General features: G+C 39.0%; 1 protein-coding gene across 1 annotated transcript; it reads left to right on the top strand.

Moving 5' to 3' along the window:
• Nucleotides 1-1,641: 1,641 nt before the first annotated feature.
• LOC103653562 (probable protein phosphatase 2C 75) lies at nt 1,642-16,293 on the top strand. Its single transcript, XM_008680434.2, has 5 exons — nt 1,642-2,113; nt 5,951-6,319; nt 6,408-6,525; nt 15,165-15,388; nt 15,490-16,293. The coding sequence occupies exons 1-5, from the start codon at nt 1,847-1,849 to the stop codon at nt 15,886-15,888; spliced, it is 1,377 nt and encodes a 458-aa protein (XP_008678656.1). The 5' UTR covers nt 1,642-1,846; the 3' UTR covers nt 15,889-16,293.
• Nucleotides 16,294-16,535: the final 242 nt, after the last annotated feature.

The following is a 16,535-nucleotide window of genomic DNA, read 5'->3' as shown; positions in this document are numbered from 1 at the left end:
TCTATTTTTTATTTAGCAATTAAATAAATAAAATTATAAGATTAAAGTTAGAGCCACATGTAATTTGTTGGATTCTCTTTGAGGCAAGGTGACAATTACGTATTGGTAGATCATGATTGTTGTAAAATATACATATTCTATCCTAAAAGAAAATGAAAAGGAGGAATTTTAATGTTAATAAATTGTTATTTGGGTTCTTATCAAATTTTTATGTTTCGGTTGGACTATATATATGTGAGAGCTTTGTGTTGTAATTACCAATATTTAGAGAAATAAAAAATATTTTTTCTACCTCATGTGTTTAAGTGTTCTATTTTCAACTGCTATGTTAATCATAAGAGATGGAGTGTGAAAGATACTAAGCATTGGTTACATGTTTTATAGCATGTTATCAACATGACACGCTCTATGTTGACATCACCGTTAAAGTCATCACTGATCCTCAACTCTAACGCTCATGCTAACATCTCTTCTTGTTCAATATATGCGTAAGAGACAATCATGATCCATGTGAACACTAATGGACTTTTAGGTTAGAAGTCCATTAGCAAATATCTACATATACAAAGGAGTTGGCATGTTTGAGAGATTATCTTAGTTGTCATCGCCTTTCTCCCTAGGGTTACATGCACTCAAGACGCCACTGCCATTTCTCTTGCTACGTATGGTGTTAGCACAATGTTGTCACATCATTTCATCCTCACAAGTGTGGATATCATGGAGACCTTATTGTTGTTATGACACTAATCGACAACAAATTTGAGGAGGGAGAGTGAACATGAGGATGTTTGACTACTTCCAACGTTCTTCTTCAACTATGTGTCTAGTGGTAACAATCCATGATTCTCTACTTGTATGCTATCCTGGTTGAATACAATAGATAAGCTAGTGTGTAGCATACACATTTTTCAATAGCGGTATTGGAGCCAGGTCATGCACAATTTTTTTATCTCGATGGTTTGCATGTATGCAAATATGCAATACACATAGTAGATTGGATCTACTTTTGTTTTGATTGTAGCACGAATTACAATGGAGTTATTGGTCTAGTTATTTATGTTGTTTGCCCCTATCGGCTGGAATCACCATCGGGGCATAAGATCAATTTTCTTTCCCTCCTGTCCACTCGCACAACTTGTTCCTATCGGCTACAATCACCATCAAAACTAACAGTGTGTGTATCTAAAGCAGCCATACCAAATATATTGCAAAATGATGCACAAGGGCTCAACAATATATTAAAGACATATGAACATATATCACACTATTTTGTTGATGAAATGGTCAACTTCAAACTTAGGGGGTGTTTGGTTCCTTTAGTCACCCACCTAAACTTTAGGGACTAAACTTTAGTCACTAGAATTTCTATTTGGGAGGTCTCATTTAGTCATACCGTTTCGTAATTTAGGGACTAAAAGTGACTAAATATTTGTCACTAAAGTTTAGGAGGTGGGAACCAAACACCCCCTTAATCAACGCAATGTTGAAAGACAAAGCATAAGTAAAGCATTTGTCACCCAAACCACGCACAACCACTTGTTCCACCATGCCCCTCATACTATTTTCTATCCCGTTTTCCCCGTCGTATGCACTACCCCTACCCTATTCTTGTCTAGTCCACGTCCTACAATTTTCCCTTTTCTCTGACCACCATTGCTCCCAAATATGATGTCTTCTATCGTCTATACGCTTGTTTCTCCTCCATATTGTCGTATGAATTATGCGATCACGAAAGGGAGGGGATACTGGGTAGCAATTGGTGTGGAGAGGAAAGGTTCAAGTTGATTTTAACCAAGGCAGCACGACGGCAGCGACGACGACATACAACAACACGACGGTAGGGGTGATGATGGCAGCGCCATCGGGTGGTGGATGCAGTGGCTGTCTTGACTGCCTGCATGATATTGTGCATGCACTATCGATGGGATCATGCCTGACAGTAGAGCAGCGGCCTGCCATGGCTACGGGAGGTGCGCACAAAGGGAGAGATGTAAAAGAGAGGAAGGAAAAGGTGGAGGGTAGGATAATAGGAAATGGAGTGGGTAATTTGGCTTGCATGTTCACGCGACAGGGGAAGAAGGGTACCAACCAGGATGCCATGGTTGTTTGGGAGGTATGTTCCCATCGACCTTGATTATATTTCTTTACATTGCTAAAGGGTTCACCTCTTTTACACTCTGTTCTTTTTAAATTTCTAATGTTTATTATCATTCAGATCGTCTATCTATAAGAATCAATAAGAAATACATGCATATAATAAGGCATATTGAACTAGAAAAGAAAGACTAAAAATCAAATTTTGCTGAGCTATCCACCCTTTTAATATCTAAGGTGACATTATATATTGAAACAATTCAGTTTTTGTACGTGATGTATCTTGGTGGAAACAATCAATGACGTAGAGTATTGGCCACCGATCTTCATTATTCCTAAAACTGTGCATAGCCTCTTGTTCCTCCTCTACCCTTGGATGCACCCCTAACCTATTCTTGTCCATTCAGCATGCTACCACCCTCCCTTCTTTTGGCCTCCCTCAACTATCACCTTTTGATGTGTTTTTCTTCCTCCTTGCACATCCATAGATCAAATAGTTAATTTTGGATTTCTCATTGCGTTCTCATGGAATATTTCTTTCATTTTTCTTATTTTCTAAAAATATAATATAATGCACCAATCAAAATTATAAAAAGGACAATTCAAAGGATGGTTTAGCGATGGAGCAAGCAACATCTCCATCAGGGATGGAGGCAGCAGTAGGGCGGGCGCTCGAGCCCCCTCCTGTTCCTGAGACCATGGAGTCCCACTGAAGTCTCCACTAAAATTTAAAATGTACACAATATAATATAAAAGGGGCTTCTATATTGTAGTGATTTAGTTTAGGCTCTCCTAAACTTTCTCTTGGCTCCGTCTTTGATCTCCATACAGTTTCAATTAAAATTAGAGGTTTGGATATTACAAACAATATATTGATTTATAAAAAAACATCTTGTGATTTGACCACCTCAAAATAGTATCACTGCTTATTATTAATGTAGTAAACGAAGATTGTGCTTTGGGAGATGTATGCAATAAAAATATTTAAATATCGATTCATTATTGACTGCAGTGAGTTGTATATAAACATTTGAAGTCAAAACAACTATGTTTCTTTGTTGATCTACAAATATGGTATATATAAATTAGAGCATGTTTGGCATGGCTCTGGCTCTTTTAATTATGCTCCGGCTCTGGCTTCTCTTCAAGAGCACCTTATCTATAGGAGCTAGTGTTTTTTAACAAAATCGTTTGATAAAACAGCTCCTCTTGACACAAGAGAAGGGCAATATGGAGAGTGGGGGAGGAGCCGCTAGGAGCTAGTTTTTTTTGCTCTGGCTTCTCTCTATAAAAACGACTCTGGCTCCTCAGTGCTCTTTGTTGAGAGCTATTTTTAGACCATTTGGAAGGGCTCCTACAGGAACTGGAGCCGGTTTGGAAGCCCTCTCAAACACGCCCTTAGTTGTCAAAGTTGTATTTTGTAGATTCTGTGATGTCCAAAACAAACTTCCTCTGACCAGATCAAGTACATTTTGCCTAAGTTTTGACAATGAAACTGTTGAGATTTAAATAGCAGAACGTGACACGAGAAAACTGCGGAGAGAGTGGCAGAGGGGCCCTTTCTCCCTCAAGCCATCACAATGCGCAATTGGGTCTAGGAGCAAGGTTTTGGTGTCGTGCACAAAAATTCCACCGTGCAGCGCGTTATCCTTCGGTAGTGTGTGGTGGTGATACAAGTTTGACGAGTTTTGTGGGTTTGTTTGTTCCTGCCATTTGCCTGTCTGCATTGGCTAAAAACCTTGGCAAGCATAGGTTAGATCCAACAATGGCGACCCTTTAGGCACCACTCTCTTCTTGGAAGCATTGCCAAATTTCCCTTGAAATATGGGGAAACTCTGCCTTCATTGTTAGGTGCGCTAGGGCTACCTGTGCGTAGGTAGCTGATGCCCGAAGATGTGGATCAAGTAGATGAGAGATGATGAGGATGGTTGGTTCCATTGGTTGTATGTTCTTGTCATGTTTGTGTTGGTTGCTTCCGGTTGGTCAGTCAAGATGTTGTTTGGAGGCTTTTCGATGGTTTTCTTCAGTGATCTTTTTGTTTCTAAGGTCTTTGAACCTATTTAACCTTATAAACTTAGTCAATTATCTTCTAGCTACGATGAATAGTAGATCTGCCCCATTTCTGAAGTTTCATATAAAAACATAATGGATATATGTTCTAGGTTCAACAATTCTATATAGGGGGCATTAGTCTAGATTTTAGAATCATTATAACGCTGTATCCCAAAAGACAAGTAGAACCACATGCTAAACACAATAAGAACATGTCTCAAATTATTGACCAATCCTAAACAATAAAGACCATTCATGGGATACAAAAGTCTGCATAGCTACTGCATTCGAATTGTGGGAATCATGCATTAATAGGTACATTGAATAATCGGTTTGATGCAAGTGTGTCTAGTGCGAGAGTAAGTCATGTAAAAGGGTTTTTGTTTAGACATCCCAAAAGAAAGTTCATTCTTTTAAGCCAATTTATGCTTCAAATAACACCCACAATTGTCAATAGATTCACACTAATAGTTTATCACATCGATTCAGGTGAATGGGATTTTCCCCCATATTTCTAGGTGGTGTAAATTGTAACACAATATGAGCAGTGTGTCGAATAAACATAACATAATGGTAGTCAAGAAAGAGACATTGAATGGATTAATTCTAGGTACAAAAGCATCAATGTTTACTTTCATTATAATTCATTAGCACTAGATTATGTTCCCTTTCATTACAAATTTGGCTTATTTTCACTTCCATTTTGACATGCTCAAATAAATGTTGTGTCAAAACGTATTTCATAAGAAAATTAATAAAACATATTTAATGATGTAGATGTTGATGCATTTTTCTAAAAATTGGGTCAAATTTAGCAAGACTCGTCCTATCTTTAGTAGTGTAAGAATATATTAATCTTCATAGGTATCTTAAATAAAAAATATGTGTAGAGTTCTAGATCTTGTCGAATACTACAACATAGTTATAGAGCATTTGTCCATCCATGGTTGTTTGACTATTTTTTTTTAAAATAGCATTTAAAGTTTTGCATACTTGAAACATATAAATGGGTCTCTAGACCATCTAAAAAAATAGTTGCCACCTTGCACAATTTCAAGATAAAGTTTGTCTTCATCCTTTTTATTTATAAAAATTATAAATTCCATGCTGCACCTATTTCTAAGGTGGTCCATATTACCGTACCTAAGGTAATTTTAAATGCTTGTTTTTCTAGGGGTGCTTGGTAAACCAACCCTTGGAATCACTTTCCGTTGAGGGTTTGTCTCAATATCCATTTATATGAGCAGCTGAAATTAAAACTGCGTCTAAAACAAGTGCACCTCTAAAAACTACTTCGTGTAATACTCCATTCTTGTTTTTCTACCACATTAGGTTTGTTCTAAGTAAAACATTACTATCTTTGACCTTCATTTTGAAAAATACTTAACGTTATGGATTTTATATATTGAAAATACTTTTTATAGTCACTCTTAAAACCTAAATCTTATATTATAAATATATATATATATATATGTATATATTTAAATTAAGTCACTTTTAAGACGTAAATCTTATATTACAAACCTATATATATGTATATATTTAAATTAATATCTAATAATATAAACATTTGACTGAGGATAAACCTAACATGATATGTAAATAAAAACGGAGGGAGAAGTGATAAAAGGATGACATATAAGCTTGAAATCTAATAAAAATAGAGATTGAAAATTTTCCATTAAGGCAGACTCCATCTTTCTTTGACAATGGCGCCCTTTAAACTAATAAGTACATTTGTCTCTTTTCTATCTTGTATATTTGTATTCTATTTATATATGACCATAACTTGCATTGTGTTCAGAATTTTAATGGAAGGTCAGACACGATTTTTTGTGGAGTTTTTGATGGCCACGGTCCGCATGGCCATATTGTAGCAAGGAAAGTTAGAGATACTCTCCCTTCGAAGCTGCGTGCTCTGATATATGATGACTTTGGGGAGAGCCCCATTTGCAATTCAGATGGCTCAATTCTAGAAGAAACTTTATCTCCGTACGCTGATGAAGAAGACAAGTCTCCAGTGTCTGTAGAAAAAGGAGAACGTCAGGAATCCTTTTTGTCAATGAAAGATTCATTCCGGAAGGCTTTTAGGGTAACAGACAAAGAACTTAAATTGAACCGGAATATCGATAGCATTTGCAGCGGAAGTACAGCAGTTACTTTAATCAAGCAGGTAATAACTTGGTTGCCTATTTTCTACTATTACTTGTGAACTTAATTTAATGTCTATAATTTTTAAAGCTTTGCCTTCGTATTATCAGGGCCAGGATCTTATTGTTGCGAATTTAGGTGACTCTAGGGCTGTATTAGGAACCAGAGATCAAAACGGCCGTTTGGTAGCTCATCAGTTGACAGTTGATTTGAAACCCGATCATCCAAGTAACTCTCTCTCTCTCTCTCTCTCACTTCCAAAAATTTAAATATGTGTGTTCTGTTTCTTTTTCAGTTCCAGTCGTTTGAAGCTTGACTGGAATGCTCGGTAGCTAGCGTTGTTAGGACAGGATAACAATAGGGGGAAAGGAGACATATATTGGATACTTAATGTTTGATAAAAAATTAGAATGAAAGAAGATTCTGAATTAAAATAAAAAATCTATAGATTTTTAGAAATCTATTAACTGCTTTAGTCCAGATCTCAGAACCAAACCAATCTAGGGTTGTGTAGGCGTTAGGCCTGCGGTTGCTCCTAGGTCTTGGACGAGCCCGACGAGGAACCCACTGCAGAATCAACATCGTTCAGGTTGCCGATATCCCTCGGTTCTGGAATGGCAGGATGCTCCGAGGTCGACGCTCGCACATGGGCTCCCAAGTCGCGAGTGCCAGTGGAGAGTGAGACCACTGAATCATGCCTTGTTCAATGGAGTAGTCACCCGGAGATCAATGGCGTTGGACAACTCATACCATAACCGAGAAACATTGTTGTTCATAAAGAGGTGCCGAAGATACATGAGTACATGGAGACAACTTGCAATATATGGTGAATGGTTGCCGAGGACGAAGTTTCAGCTTGGATGTGGCGGAGCCAATTTTTACATCAACCTTGAGGTCTTGTTCGATAGCACAAGGATTAGAGAAGATTGAAGGAGATTAAATCCTTTTCTATTTATTAATTTTGACTAGAAAGGGATTTAAACTCCTCCAATCCCGTCCAAACCAAATGAGCCCTGAAAGGACCAAAGAACATAAAGGATAGCTTATAATTACAATGACGTGCAAGTGAGAACTAAAAAGAGGTTGGAGTTCCACAAACACTCGGTCACCAACTGCAAACGACGGTTCAGAATAAGATGATAGTTGTGCTCACAGGCGCGGGCGCCCACGAGGTTCACACCCATTAGTGGTAGGTCTAAGTATCAAATTCCACTCATGAGTCTATTGAGAGCACCTAGAGGGGGGCACAACACCAACTTGATCTCATAAATGAGTTAGAGTGAATTAAAACCAAGTTCGGATGAGAAGAGAAAATACAAGAGAACCCTTCACTTGATTGCTCTCTTAATATTAGTATTAAACTATGATCAATATCACAAGTGAATATGAGCACTAAGAAAGACAAGAATCACAATAAAGTAAAGTGGACAAGAGACACATCGATTTTTCCCGTGGTTTGGCCAATGCCTACTCCACGTTGTGGTGACCTCCTTTGGTCAAGGGTTGCACTCAACACTTCTCAAGTGATCCAAATATTAAACTTGAGTGCGACATATGCCTTCCTTATATCTTGATTTCATTTGCGAGAAATCTCCACAAGTTAGAGTCTCTCACGCCTTACACAAATGATCACAATCAAAACCAGAGTAAGGGATGGAGTAAGAACACACACACAAGAGCACAATCGCAGCAACAACACGCACAAAAGCAAAGAAGAGAGCGGAAGAACAAAACGACAGAGTGACAGCTCAGAAACGCACTCAAATCTCTCTCAAACAGTTGGAATGTGTGGCCATGAAGTCTCGGAGTTGTAGTGTGCTCTTATAATGCTTGATGTTCTTGTAGAGGCGCCTATGGGCCTCTTTTATATCCCAAGGGGCCAAGGAGCTGTTGCTCCTTTGTTTGGAAATTGAAGATTGTCTTCTTTCTGCAGGTGCACGGGACTGTCCGTCCACAATGGATAGCTCGGCTGCAATGGTCACAGAATCATGTGATTGGCTGCCTTCCTTTTTGGGTGGGCACCGGATTGTCTGGTGACCCCTCCCGACTGTGGTCGTGCTGACGTGGACGACAAACGTTGTGTTGCCGATTGTTGGCACGGGCGAAGAGCCATTGGCCGCCTGGCACCGGTGATTTTTAGCCAGTGAGCCCGGCGAAAACCCGAGAGTTGCCAGTTGACCAGGCCAGGCACCGGACACTCCAGTGCAGCCCAGATTGGCCCAAGTTTGACTCCTTTGAGTCAAACTCCTTTACTTCGTTTTGACTTTCTTTGAGATGATCCCTAACACTTAGACAAACATAGTTAGCAACTAAAACAATTGACTAAGTGAGAGAACCATACCTTTTTCACCTCTTTTCAAAAAGACTTGCAATATGCCCGCTCTCAAGGCCAAAATTTGTTTCTCTATAGTAAGTGTTAGAGCCCAAACACAGGTATTAGAAACATTGTAAATGACCTATGCAACATATTTAAAACTGCAAACCTCACACTTATACCATTTTCCACAAAGTTGCATTGGGTCCATGTTTGTGCTCTTGTGGACTTGATTTCCTCAATTTGCTTTCTATACACCTATGCTCATGCTCACACAAAGGAAGTGTGTGGGTTTATAGTTGATTATTTAATCACCAAAACAACTAGAAATGGATCAATGGCACATTTCCCTTTCATCTATACCCGACCCAATCCAACCCGTAAAATGATGGGTAGTGTGTGGGTATGACTTTTCACCCATGGATGCCCAATGGGCCTCAGAATAGTAGTTTTAAATTCTTGTTCACACATGATTTTGGTCTAGCTCAATAAAACCCTTGGTCATCTACTCATCTTCACTTTTTAAAATGTGAATCGATATTGCAATATGTATTGTGTGCTTCTAAATAATTATCTGTGTGTGCTTTCAAAATTATCATATATGTTTTTCTTATTATCTATAGTGCTTTTATTTAATTATTTCTAATTATCGGCCACCCAACGGGTGCCCAACACCTAGTGGGTGCCCAGCGGGTATGGTTGCGGGTGTAAAAATTCACTCATTAAGCATTACAGGTGCGTGTGTGATTTCATGTGCCGGGTGTCAACATGGGTGAATGTTTGCTCCACCCGCACCATCCACACCCATTGCCATCCTTGGTTCAGAATGCGCCTTGTCGGCATGACGCTTCATAGGGGCCTAGGCACGTAGCAGACGCAGGCAACCTACAACTCAAAGAACTGAAGCTCCCAATTGGCATTGTGGCCATCGGAATGATGACCAAACTCATCGAGGACGAGGCAGAGAATCAAATCCATAGCGCGTGCGGGTAGCTTTGGAGACACGTGTGTTAGATCATTGGGGTGCATGGGTGATCTTTGTTTATGTACGTAATTCGTGTGCCGTAACCACTAGATCTCAACCCATAAAACAGGTTATACCTTCGTTGGGTATTGTGGGCATGGTGAAGATGCTAGATTTGATCTGGTCGCCATCATGTTCGTCGGTGAAGATCTGTGCTAGGGCGCCGACGGTCAGGAAAGTGACATTGGTGACGGTGAAAACTAGCGGCAGGGCTCAGGCTAATGGCGTGCTTTGAGCCGTCGATCTCCACACCTTTATTTATAGGCCAATGTGATGAGGGCCACCAACCATGTAGGGTTGGGCGTCCCCGATCAGGGCATGGATCAAAGGCCCAAGATGGTTGTTGGGCCATCTTGGTGGAGATCAGTCCAATATTCTCCCCCTTGACCTCATCTTTTACTTTAAACGTTAACTTTAACATTTTTATTTTAATCATTACATCATAGATAAGTGTATAAAGCATGCTTCATCGTTATGATCAATCATCAATGGATTTGACAGTTGTTGGTCACTCGTTCTGATTCCTATGAGACATCAAAATGAGGAAACACAATTAAGAACGAGGGATCTTCTCCACTTTAGTTTATCTTCAACTTTGGAGATAAACTGATGTGGAGAAGGTTCTTAAGATTAAAATCTTAACAAAATTAAGAACACAAGAGTACACAAAAGAAATCTTCGCAGTTTTACCTTGACATTATCTCCTTATTACAAATAAATACAATTATTCTTTCGTAGGTACAAAAACCAACCTATAGGAAAAGGTAAAATCTGCTTTGGAGGTGGAGCGAGACGGTGCGACGTGAAATCATGTTCGTGCATGAGCATTATTCACCTATTTATAGGGACAGCTCGGTACCTCAAATCCTATACACATCACTACAAAAAATGCTAGGGACATCATCGTCATTTCTTCCGAAGCAGCAACAGACATGTTAGCTTCCTTTGTTTCCAAGTTATCTGCTTTGGTCTCGACAATATGCTTTGGCTCAACGCTCGAACTAAAGCTTTCTTTCATTCTCTTTTCACCCGTGTTTGTAACTTTAGGCAAACACATGTTAGTTATTCATGAAATAGATGGTAGGATAGTTAGTATCACTTAGTTTTGAGGACCTTCGACAGATGTTTTCCTCCAACAACAACTATAATACACATCTCTGGTGTAAAACAGTTACTTTAACTTTGCGCCCTTTTATAGTCTAGAAATCATTGGTTTTCCCTTAATCCCATGCTGGCAACATGTTCTCTGAACACGTTGGGTGGTATGCTTTTTGTAAGAGGATCCACAAGCATCTTTTTAGTTCTTATGTGCTCAAGACTTAGTTTGATCCTAGACTTTATATTTCACAACATAGTACTTTTATGTCAATGTGTTTGGTAACACCACTTGACCTATTGTTGTGAGCATATTGCTACTAGATTATTATTGTTGTATAACTTTAGTGGTTTATGTATGTTGTCGACCACCTTTAAACCCGGTATGAACTTCTTTATATAGTTCATCTGGCCCTAAGGCTTCATAACACGCTACAAACTCGGCATACATTGTGTATGATGTAGTGACAATTTGTCTTGAGCTTTTTCATGAAATAGCTCCTCCCACAAAATGAATAAATATCCTAATACAGACTTTCTATCATCTCCTGCATAATCAAAATCAAAGTATCCCACTATTTGGATCGAATTCGTTCTTCTATACTTCATCATGAGGCCTTTTCGTGCTTTGTTAATATCATGGGGCTTTCTTTACCAATTTCTATTGTTCAATCCCTAGATTACTTAGAAGTCTGCCAAACAATCTGGTAAAAAAAGCTAAGTCAGGACGCGTACACATGTGAGCATTTTGTAGGCTTCCGACGAGAGAAGCATATGGAACCACTTTCATTTGATCGAGCTCATACTAGTTCCTAGGGCATTGAAAATCCCCATATTTGTCACCCTTGAGTATCGGTGTAGGTGATGCACTACATTTTTGCATATTGAGTTTCTTTAAAACCTTTTCTATGTATGACTTTTATGACAGTCCCAATACCCTTTTATTCTATCTCGGTGAATTTCTATGCCCAAAACAAAAGACACTTCACTAAGATCTTTCATGTCAAATTTTAAGGACAAAAACTTATTTATCTCTAGTAGTAGTCCGACATCACTACTAGCAAGTAAGATATCATCCACACACTCTGGAAGATGTAGTTTCCATACTTCAACTTTGCATATACACAATTTCTTTGTACCAAAAATTTATTATTGTTCTATCAAGCTACAAATACCACTTTCTTGAAGCTTGCTTTAAACCATAAATCGGTTTCTTTAGGTGATATCCCATGCTTTCTTTTCCTTCCACGATAAAAACTTTTGGTTGTGCCATGAAAATATTTTCCTCGAAATCTCCATTGAGGAACGTTGTCTTTACATCCATTTAATGTAACTCTAAATCGTAGTATGCCATTAATGCCATCATTATTTTGAAGGAATCCTTACATGAGACTGCAGAAAATGTCTCATTGTAATCAATCCCTTCTCTTTACATAAAATCTTTTCCCACAAGTCACGCTTTATATCTTTCAATATTTCCTTAGGAGTCGAGTTTTCTTCTATAAACCTATTTACAGCATGCTGTTTTGGCTCCTTTAGGAATTGTTTCTAAATCCCAAAATTTGTTGGCATTCGTTAATCCATTTCATCATCCATGGACCATGACATTAAGCCATTTTAAGGAGTGTTCGCTTCTCATGGCTTCTTCAAATGAGGTAGGATCACCCTCCATTTGAAGTTCTTCAGTGTTATACACCTCATAATCATCAGAAATAGTTGATCTTTTAACACTTGAGACCTTCTTGGGGCCTCTACATTTGGTACATCTAATATTTAAGGCTATTGTTGCTCCCCTTCATTTGTGGCGTCATTTTCTATAGGATCTAGAAGTACAAGCTCATCATGTTCATTCATTATCGCCATGAGAGAACTGACAACAGATGTTGTCACTACAGTGTCTTGCACTGTTTGGGCAACAAGAGCATGTAGTTCAAAAATTGGTTCTTGAATCATCAGTGGGCACACATACATGCTTTTCCTCGAGATCAATTTCTTGAGTTACCATGCTACCCCTCATCATTTCATCCTCTATGAACGCATCGTGACTCATTTACCAGGTGATTTTACTAGTTTGCCAATGTTTGGGTTAAACACTTTAGCCTTAGCAGTACTCTTCCACACATGTAAGTGGTTTTCTAAGGGCACTCTTCATGTCCAGAACCAGAACTCATATAGTGTTTTGGGCACCGACTTACTTGGTACTCTATTGAGGATATGAATGGTCGTTTTAATGCCTCCATCCATAGATTTAGTGGCAAGGTAGAGTAACTTTTCATACTGCGCACCATATCCATCAGGGTACGGTTACACCTTTCATCTACTCCATTCCGTTGAGGTTCACCTGGTGTTGAGTACTAGGCCACTATATCATTTTCCTGTAAGAACCTCGCAAAAGGTCTAGGAATTTGGCCATATGGAGTATGCCGACCATAGTACTCTCCCTCAGTCGGATCAAACTACCTTAATCTTTAAATTCTATGCTGATTTGCATCTTCAACCTTAGATATCTTAAATTTATCCAATGTTTTTGTTCTTTCTTTGATTAGATAAATGTAGCTAAAACAGGAGTAATCACCTCGGTGACGGTGAAGACCTGCGATGGCTTCCTGTCATTGGCTGCACACCCTCGTAGATTGGTGGTTTAGGATTTTGTTAGTGGGGGAATGTGGCTAAGGAGAATGATGTGCTTTGAGCCACCGGCCTCCACCTCTTTATTTATAGTGCAGTGTGACAAGGACCCACCAATCATGTAGGGTTGGGCACCCCCTTGGTCAGGTTGCGGATCAAAGGCCCAAGATGACCATGGCGCCATCTTAGTGGAGATCAATCCAATAGTGTAAAGTAGATGTGTCAAGAATTGGAAGCCAGAATCTGCAAGTATCTGATACCAATTGCGATGGGAAAGAGAGGCGGGGAATAAGAAGAATAGGGGAGAAAGGTTCAGAGGATAGGTTGTTCAGATACAATTTTGTTTATAGTTTCTCTCCCCGCTTACTCTCTTATTAGCACAACTTTAATAGTTCTCTAAACAACTCCGTAAATCTTAAATTTTAGAAGTGAACAGAAAATTCTTCTCCAATAGTTCTATAAATAGACTTGCTAAATTTAGTTACTTGCTATCCATCCCACTTACTCTCCAAGTTTGGCAACTCAAAGGCACTCTCCAAACATAGTTAGCGTCGATTTCTTCACACACGAGTGCTCATTTTTCTTCTTTCCCTTGTGACAAGGTTGGTAGGCCAGATGCGCTCTTTTTTCCCTTTCCCACCTAGTGAGGCAACCAGCTCCTATAAGTGTGACACAAGCTTCTGCTCCATCGTCGGACTAGCGATGTCCCATTGGTTGGGCAGCTGGACCGCCATTCCCCGACAGGTTACACCGACCAGCCTTCTCCTCCCCTCTCGACGTCATCTGCTCTCAACCCCGTCGTTTGCCAGATCCGACCGGAACAGACCTGCCGAACCTAGATTGAAAACTAAACTACTTTCTAAATATTAGGAACTATTGAAGGCCAATGTATGTTTTACTCTTAATAGCACAATTTAGCAACTTGCTAAACTTGTGTTAGGAATTTTTTTACTTCCAATAACTATTTAGCAACTTGTTAAATATGACTTTAGGAAGCTTTTGTTTGAAGAACAATTGGAGTTGCATCCAAGCTTAACCTGTGCCGCGCGTTGGGACTGTAGTTCCTCTGGGGTAGTTGTGCGGACGAGAGGACTCGAGAGTTGGGCGAACCCAAAGAGGAATCCGTTGTAGACTCGGAATCGTTAAGGTTGCTGACAATGTCTCCCTTCAAATATGTTCTAGTACTCTCAATAGTTATTAAGAACAATAATATTATCAGAAAAGTAAATTTTATATTTTACTACACGTTTCAATAGGTCTTATATAGTATCTTTTTTTCAATTATAAATTATTCTAAAATTTGTTGAGAGCCAAAACATCTTAAGTTTTATTAAAATAATTATAAGAATTAAAAAGATTTACGATATCAAATAGATATATTATAAAAATATAATGAACAAAGTATCTAACAATATATATTTGGTATCATAAATATATTATTTTATTATATAAATTTGGTTACATTTGAGATAGTTTGACTCTTAGATAAATTAGAATGACTTAATTCAGAACTAAGAGAGTATACATTTTGTTTATGTACATTTGCACGGGCGACCTGTATTGATTTATACTCACTAAGTTCTTTCCAAATCTCTTTTTTCGAATGAATGATAGTAAATATAGATATGCATACAAACCACATTCATTGGTTAATTAATGAATGCATGTTTAGTCTTAAAATGAATTATATTTTGGAATTGAGGGAGTATCATTCAACAGTGTTAAATGCTAATTCCATTCCGAGTCCACTATTTGGCGCTATCATAATGGTGTAAACTCGTAATAATACAAATATATTATTTATAGGAGAGGCAAGGAGAATCAGGCGATGTAACGGAAGGGTTTTTGCTCATCAGGATGAACCAGACGTATCTCGCTTGTGGCTTCCAAATTGTAACTCCCCCGGTCTAGCAATGGCACGAGCTTTTGGCGATTTCTGTCTCAAGGATTTTGGGTTAATCTGTGTGCCTGAAGTCACCTATAGACAAATCAGTAAGAAGGATGAATTCATTATCCTTGCTACAGATGGGGTAATAATTAATAATGGAATTTTTTTGATGTTAATATATGTGCCTCTTCCAATATATATATAGATTCACTAACCTACTGATTTCAATATGCATGCCTGTAGGTGTGGGATGTCTTGACCAATCAGGAAGTCATGGACGTAGTTGCTTCATGCTCTGAGCGTTCGTCTGCAGCTCGTTCTATCGTTGATCTAGCAAATCAGGCATGGAGGTTTAAATACCCAACTTCCAAAACTGATGACTGTGCAACGATATGTCTTTTTCTCGACGTAGAGGACAAGGCTGCTGGCTTGTCAGTGTCGTCATCTGTTGCTAGCAAGGGAACTGGATCACAAGCTCAGCCAAGGAAGCCCAGGCTCCATACTAGTGTACCACCTGAAGATGTAGATGATGGGAGTGAATCAAATATCAGTGGAGATGAAAGGTCCTTGGACAGCTTCACTAGGTTGAACACACTACTGGCACTACCAAAGCTCGGAGACACAAGTCTGAAAATAAAATGAAGCTTATTGCCTTCGCATGCAGTTAGCAGCATCAGTGGACGAAAACATTGTTGGTTTTATTAGAACACTTAATTTGTGATGTCTCGACATAATTGCCGGTCACTTAAAGGAGGAGTGGGCTGCTGCATTTCTATGCAAACTCATATGTGAGCAAATGCTACTCTCCTAGTGACATCTTTAATCATTATGGTCTCAGAAATATTGGACGTATGCTATGAAAGCATTTTTCTTTTGAAGATATACAAAATCTTCATTTGATCAGCCGTATGTAGATGTGGGTTGCCACATTTCCACATTATGTGGTCACCTATAATCATTTAAATCACATGGATCACCATGAATGATGGTAATCTTGCTAGGTTTCATTTATCTATGATGAATGCCCAATAATCTCACATCGGTCTATCTGATGCAACAATGGGAGTTCGTGCTCTTCTTTTCAACGAAAGTTTGGGTTGTTGGTATTTGTTAACGCACTAGTCTAATACATGCGTTAACGCTACGGTCTTAAGGAGGAGAGGGGAAGGGGCTGCCGGCGGCGGCTTGTGTGATGGGGAGGGGGCGGGGAGGTAGGAGGAGGGTTACTATGTGTGTGAGGAATGATGGATGGATGATGCACTGAATAACATTGGTCATTGGATTTGAGT

This window comes from Zea mays, chromosome 4 (assembly GCF_902167145.1).
Source record: "Zea mays cultivar B73 chromosome 4, Zm-B73-REFERENCE-NAM-5.0, whole genome shotgun sequence".
NCBI classification, from domain to species: domain Eukaryota; kingdom Viridiplantae; phylum Streptophyta; class Magnoliopsida; order Poales; family Poaceae; genus Zea; species Zea mays.
The sequence above is the reverse complement of the archived record's forward strand: the minus strand, read 5'-3'. Positions and strand labels throughout refer to the sequence as shown.